At 55.4% G+C, this 6,895-nt stretch overlaps 1 protein-coding gene across 1 annotated transcript; it reads right to left on the minus strand.

The window, feature by feature from the left end:
• Positions 1-270: 270 nt before the first annotated feature.
• On the minus strand, positions 271-6,623 carry MLN (motilin). The gene is made up of 4 exons (XM_057304865.1): positions 6,502-6,623; positions 4,483-4,599; positions 1,248-1,356; positions 271-441 (listed from the first exon to the last, which is right to left on the minus strand). The coding sequence occupies exons 1-4, from the start codon at positions 6,616-6,618 to the stop codon at positions 434-436; spliced, it is 351 nt and encodes a 116-aa protein (XP_057160848.1). The 5' UTR covers positions 6,619-6,623; the 3' UTR covers positions 271-433.
• Positions 6,624-6,895: the final 272 nt, after the last annotated feature.

Below are 6,895 nucleotides of genomic sequence, written 5' to 3' on the forward strand. Positions count from 1 at the left end.
GAGACCTGAATTCCAGTCCTTGCTCTGCCATGGACTGGATTGTGGGCAGAAAATGCCATCTCTCCTCAGCGGCACAAATCTTCCAGTTCCGTGGATCTGACTTAATATTTGAACGTAGAATTTATCAGAGGCACATGTTTTGCTCCTGTATGTACCACCACTGACGGCCAACTCTCTCTGAGCTTTATTTTTCTTTTCCCCCTTTATGGAATGACCCAAGTTTGACCTTTAAAAATTAAAATATTAAATAAAAGAGTCATTTCTGGATATTTCCCGCTTTATTTGCTGGAAGGGGGCTTGCCTGGGAGAGAGTATTTTCCTTGGGAGCCCGTCTGTTGGCCATGCAGGTTTCGGATTTCACGGCGTTCCTCTGGTGGGAGGGGGCTCCTGGTTTTCCACCTGCTCCCCAGAGGAGCAGTGGAGGAGCGGGCTGTCACTCGTCTGCTGGGAAAAGGGGGGGGGGGTTGCAGCTCAGGAACACCAGTGGGTCCGCCTATAAAACTGACTTCCATCTAAACCTGCCTGCGGACTGAGGGAGGAGTGGACACTGTGGGGGAGGGGACAGGTTGCTGACCAGGCAGCTGGAAGCTCGGCCTCTAGCTTTCTCTGTAGCCTGGGGCAAGTCATTTAACCTCCGGTTTCTCCACCTCTAACACTTCCTCCCCGCCTCTCTCCTCTCCTCTCCTCCTGGGAGCTCTGAGAAGTAATTAGTGGCTGTTCGTCAGACAAGTCCTAGCTTTGCACAAGTTACTTGGGCAGACCTGGAACCGGGCAAGGCTATGTGGAGCTCAGGACTTCAAGTTGTAGAACAGATCAAGGAAATGCAGACTTTTGGGGCCAGACTGTTCCAGAGTTCCCTGCCGAGGAACTGCCCAGCCTTGGTGGTGTTTGGAGGAGGGAATGAATATATCTGGAGCAGGGGGAGGGGTGGGTGTGTTGTTGTGGTCCGCTCTGCCTGGAGGCTGGGAAATTCGGGGTCTGAGCCTTCGGGGCAGGGCCTTGAGATGCCCCTGGTTGAGGAATTGGGCCTCCGCGGTCCCCAGTAGCTATCAGAGCCTGCCCTGCTCTGTGATGAGGCTCCCCTCAGAGACAGGGGCACCCTTTCCCGAGAAGACAGCTTCATGCTCTCAGGTGCAAAGCAGCAAAACAAATCGCCGTCTGCAAACCGCACTCAGATGCGCTCCTGGAATATTAACGCGGGGTGGTGAGGCCGGGCCCCAGCCACAGAGGCGCCCGCCTTCCCTTACCGTTCTGGGTGGACAGCAGCGCCTCACTCAGCAGCCCTTCCAGGGCGGCCCGGTACTTTTCCAGCTGCCTGGAGTTCATCTTCATTCCAATTTCCACAGGAGCAGTCAGCTGTGAAATAAGGCAGAGTTAACAAGAAGGAAGAGACACGGAGAGCGCCATTAACCCCTGGGTGCCTTACAAGTGGCAGGAGGGACTGCCAGGAGCCACGCGGCTCTGCGGCGGCCCCATTCTTGCCATCGATCCGCTGGGAGACTCTGGCCTTCCAGGGCCAGCCAGGGAATTCTGGCAGCTCCCCCCAACTCAAACCAGGGGGCTGGATCCTGGAAGTCACCCAAGACTTGCTGGGAGGAGGATCGACAGACGTCCCCTGGTGGGGAAGCTGGGACAGGAGGGGAGGGGTCGGCAGGAAACCCCCTGGCTTTTCCCGTGGGAGGAAACGCTCCCTCCCCCTTCTCCTGAACAATGATAGCTAGTCCCTGGAGCCAGAGAGCACGGGTGTCATTCCAAACGCTTTATGTGTATGAAGTCTCTCAGTAACCCTATGAGGCAGAGACCAGTGGTGTCCCCGTTTTGCAGATGAGGAACCTGAAAACAAAGAGGTAGAATAATTTGCTCAAATCCACACAGGTACTAAGTAGCAGGTGTGACACCCAGGGGCCCTGACTTCAGGGTCTGTGCCACCAGGTGAGACACTCTGGCACTGTGGGGACACAGGCGAGACCCCAGGGAAGCCATCCGGAGGCTCTCATCAAGAGAGGTGGTTATGGCCAAGCCGGCGGGGGGTGGGGGGTGCTGACTGATCTTGCTGTCACCCCCAGAGCTTCCTGCTTCAGTGGTCTTGGTTCACAAGCCAGCCACGATTCCCTGCCTGTCTGGAGAGCTGTGATGGAGGCGTCCCAGGGGCTCCCGGGTTGGGAAACAGGCTGGGGCTGCCTGAAGGGCCACTTGGAGGGTGGGTCCGGTTGCTGTGGGTTTCGGCCTCCAGTCATCCTCTACGCATCAGTGTCCTCACCTTAAAATGAGGAAGCTGGATGGAATGATCTGGAAAGGACCTCCTGACCTGTATATCCTGTTCTAGGGAGATGGAACGGCCTCGCAGAGATGTTCCACAGGATGTAACCCGTCCTTACACTGCTCGGGGTGGAGGTAGGGGGTAATTCTGATTGAGCTCCCCTTGGCCAGCTGAACCAGTCACTCCCAGTTCCTCCTGGGGAGCCCAAGGAGCGGGACAGGAAGGCACACTCCCCTACCCTTGCCACCCAGTGTGGTCACAGCCCCGAGGTCCCTCTCCGGGCCATGACTCACCTCCCTGTTTGTGGACAGCTTGCTGTGGTGGCCGGACAGGGTGGGAGGGTCCTGGGCCGGTGTCCGGCAGGAGGCGGGAGGCGGGAGGGCTGGAGTCTAGCTCAGTGCTGCCCTGACTATTGTGTCCCCCTGGCAAGGCCCTCACTCTCTCTACATATCACTCTCTTCCCTTCCCAGTCCCCTTTACAGGGAAGTGTCCCCCGCTCAGTCCTGGGACCCCCTTCCTTCTCCATCCACTCCCCACCTGGTCCTGGCTTGAAATTCCAGCTAATTGCTGATGCCTCCCACATGGATGTCTCCAGCCCTAAGCTCTCCTGAAGTCCAGTTGTCTATATCCGCCTGTCTGTCCAACGCCTCCACCTGCACGCCCACCAGGCATCTTACAGTTCACAGGTCCTGTCTGACCTCTTGACCTTCCTCCTGCCCTCCTGCAGCCAGCCATAGGCTCCACCGTCTCCATGAGCGGTGAATCCATCCTTCTAGGTCCTCTGGCCCAAACACGGGGCTTGAACTCATGACCCTGAGATTAAGACCAGAGCTGAGATCAAGAGTAGGGTGCTTAAGGGACTGAGCCCCCCACGCCCCTGGGGAGATTCTTTTAAAATGTAAATCTGATCATGTCCCTCCTTTGCTCCAAAGCCCCCAGTGGCTCCCACCTCATCAGAGTGAAAGCAAAGTCTAAACAATAGCTTACAGAGTCCACGGGGTGGTCTCACCTCTCACTTTCTCTCTGACTCCTTCTGCCCCAGCCACTCCAGCCTCCTCACTGATCTCAGAATACACCAGGCCTACTCCAGCCGCAGGGCCTTTGCACTGACTACTCCTGCTGCTTGGAGTGCTCTTCCCCCAGACAGCTTTGTGGTTCAGTGTCTCACTGTCTCCAGGTCTCTGAGCCAATGCCACGTACTCATGAAGCCGGCTCTGACCACCCTATTGAAATTGCAACTCATCCCTCTTTATTCTCTGCTTTATTTTCCTCTAGGCACCTGTCACTACTGGCCACACTATGAAGCTTGCTTTTTATCCTGTTTGTAGTCCATTGCTGGTCCTTCTGGTATCTCATTTCTGGCCCCTCACTGGAGTGTGAGCTCCACAAGGTCAGAGGATTTATCTGTTCTGTTCACTACTCTATCCCCAGGGCCCAGAACCATGCTTCGCACTTAGGGCTCAGCAAGTACTTACTGCCTGGATAAATTAGTCTGTGAAATTAAAGAGCTGCACTGGACAAGTTCAAGGCTGGCTCCGGCAGGACAGTCTGTGCACTCTAACTCAGCACTGACCCGAAGGTCTTGACAGCGTAGTTGTCTCCTACGCTAGGGAGAGGAACCGGCACTCTTGTCATCTGTCCCCTGAGACTGCAGTTGCCTCCTGACTAGTCTCCTGCCTCCGCTTGTGCTGCCCCAGATCTTCCTAAGTCAGATCAGGTGACTTCCCTGCTTTGGAGCCCAGTGACCTTCTAGACATCTTGCCTGGACCACCAGGCCCTGCCAAACTCTTGTCCTGTCCTGGCACGCCCTGGCCTTGAGGGCCTCACACCTACTATGTGCTTCCTGAGCAGGGCCTTTGCACTTCCTTTTCCTTCTGGAATGTTCTTGCTCTAGCTCTTTGCATTAGAGACTCCTTCACGTCATTCTGGTTTCAAATAAAATAAATGTCACCTCCTCTGAGAGGCCTTCCCTGACCCCTCCTCCAGCCAAAGCCATGCCCCCAAGCTCCACCTCGTTATTCTCTATCCTGCCTCCTTATTTGGTGCCTGAAATGGTTTATTGTCTCATTGTTGGTGTCTGTCTCCCTTTCTCCTAGGATGGAGCTTGTTGCCTGAATGTCTGGTTCGCTGCTGTATCCTAGCACAATCTGAGGCTGGCCGGGGGAGCCATTCCCTGCCCCCCCCCAACTAGGTTTCTCTGTATTGTTGCCCTGTCTGCTCACCTTGATAACTTGGTTTTCTTCTTCCTCTGTGGGCTCCACAGGATCCAGAGGCCCCACTTCCTCAGACCTCTTCTGTAAAGCCAGGGACTTCTTTTGACTTCTGTTGCGCTCCTTTTCCTAAGGGCAGAACACAAAATGGCACAAAACCCGGGTCTCTCCACTGCCCAGATGGCACTTGCCTGTCTCTGTCCAGGGTGCTAAGTGGCCTGAGCTTCCCATAAGCCAAAAGAATTCCTTTTCCCCAGGTGCCTGTACAACAAGGAGTCCGGAAATGCGATGGCCACAAAGGCTTCCGAGTTGCCCACCAACAGGTCAACTTGCAGAAGAATCCATTCCTTTGTCGTTCTAACACTGCACCCAGGTTGTTACTGTTAATTAAGTTAAAAGGCTGAAAATAATGGCTGCCCTTCGTGCATATTAAGAGTGAAAATGTGTTTTTCTTAGCAGAGAGCCTATAAAAAAGGTGGCAAGACAGCCTAGCCTGTGAGGGCACCGTGGGGTGGCCCAGAAACTGGAGTCCCTGGGAGGTGATTTATAAGAGGCGAGACAGGGAGATGAATTATGGAGGAAGGAGATTGCAGCTTCTTCATAAAAATCCTGGTGCCTGGCAATTACAAGGAGAACCACAGAGCCGATTAATGCAAAGTGTCCTTTGGTTGCCATTTTGCTAGTTTATGTTCTACTGAGTTTGACTGTTTCTGCCCCAAATCTTACGCGGCGTCCTGCTTGCCGGATCCCAGGGCACTGAGATCAGACACACCTCATTCCTCTGGTTTCTCTAATGGCACCCTTGGGATTCAGCTCCCGGCCTTGCCTGAGACATGGTGATTCTAGAACAATGGGCCATCTCTTCTGGGGAAGTGTGGTGGAGGAAGTGTGTTTAGGGAGCCTGCCGCATCTACTCCGCATCTCCACGGCAACCCCTGAAGACAGGGGTGGGGGGGTGGGGGCAGGGGGTCGGGGGGTGGTGGCTGGGGGCAGGGGGCAGCCTTGCCTCTGCAGGGGACACGGGTCACTGGGTCTGCGGCAGCCTGCTCCAGACACAGCATGTAGGTCCAGAGGCCACGCGACCTCCCAGAGAACTGATTCGTGTATCTGTCCCCATTGGAACCTTGGTCTCAGACACATGGGACTCGAAAGTCCCATTTCTTCATCGCCTCAGGTTAGAGAGAAACACCTATCTGCACAAGAAACTCAGAATCCCTTGATATCTAAAGTCGACGTCATGGGGAACAAGGTCTGGCAGTCACTCTTTCGGAGGCCCTGCCGCCTGAGTTCGGTTAAGCCTGCCTGGTTTTCTTCTGGGTTCTCAAGAGGCGGCGGCTCTGGCCAGCACTCCACGGAGCAGCATCTGCTCTCCCACTCTGGGCCCACCGAATCCCCCTCCTTCTCTCTGCAGACGCCCAGCTCAGCTCTCACCTTTTCCCTGCAGGCTGCGACTCGCATCAGCCTGCGGAGACCTCTCCCTCCTCCGAACTTAGCACTTACCATCAGTATCACTTGCTGGGCAATTAATCATGTCCTGCCTCTGACGTCTCCTTTGTTTTCTATTGTTAGTGAATTTTTCATGTGTTTGTATCTTGGCTCCTGAGCCTGCTCCTTGAAGACGGAGGTTCTTAGATCTCTGCCTATGCCTGGCCTCTCACCCGGGGTGGCCCTTTGTATTCCAGGGACGCTCAGCAAATATTTATTGGCTTGTTAATTGAAAATCTCCGCTGAAGGATGGGCAGGGGTGGGAAAAGGTGTCACTCATGGGAGCCGTGGTCACCTTTGAGTGGTGCTAGGGAGGAGTGGAGGTGGCAGGGAGATGGCTGGAGTTTGGGGTTAGCTTGGGTCCAGGTCCTTTGTGCTGTCCTCAATGTGGCTGGCATAGCTGATTAAACGTGGGTTTACCAAAGGGATACTTGTGCATTAGAGAGACTAAGGCCACCTGAGTGCTGAGCAGGGCTCTGAGTCACTTGGGCCACACGGCGGGGGGAGGCAGGCAGCCTGGGCGGTGTGTGTGTGGGGGGGGTTTACCCGAATCTTCTGGAGCTCGCTGTGGGTGAAGATGGGGACGAAGGCTTCTGTCTGGGAGGCCAGCATGGCAGCCACGTGCACCAGCAGCAGAGCAGCCACAGCCTTTCGGGACACCATCCTGGAGCTGGACAGGTCAGCAGGTTTAGGGTGCACACCCCGCCTGTAGCTGTGACCATAAGTGAGCCACTTAGCCTCCCCTGATGTGGGTGCGGAGCTTGACCGGAGGAGCTCAGAGCCCCTTCTCTGTCGCAGAGCCAGGGGAGGTGAGCAAGCGCCTGGGAGAGGCTGCCTGGCCCCTGCCGCACGCTGGCGGAGAAGCATTCCACATGTCAGCCCCCCTCTTTGTTACAGCTGACGTCTTCCAGGGCCAGCGGGGCTCATGAAGTGGGAAAGA

This window comes from Ursus arctos, unplaced genomic scaffold, assembly GCF_023065955.2.
Source record: "Ursus arctos isolate Adak ecotype North America unplaced genomic scaffold, UrsArc2.0 scaffold_31, whole genome shotgun sequence".
NCBI lineage: Eukaryota > Metazoa > Chordata > Mammalia > Carnivora > Ursidae > Ursus > Ursus arctos.

Coding starts and splice junctions, on each gene's coding strand:
- MLN (XM_057304865.1), bottom strand. CDS start 6,618: ATGGTGTCCCGAAAGGCTGTGGCTGCTCTGCTGCTGGTGCACGTGGCT. Junction 4,600..6,501: donor GCGAGCTCCAGAAGATTCGG/GTAAACCCCCCC, acceptor TTCTGCCCTTAG/GAAAAGGAGCGCAACAGAAG. Junction 1,357..4,482: donor AAGAAAACCAAGTTATCAAG/GTGAGCAGACAG, acceptor CTTATTTCACAG/CTGACTGCTCCTGTGGAAAT.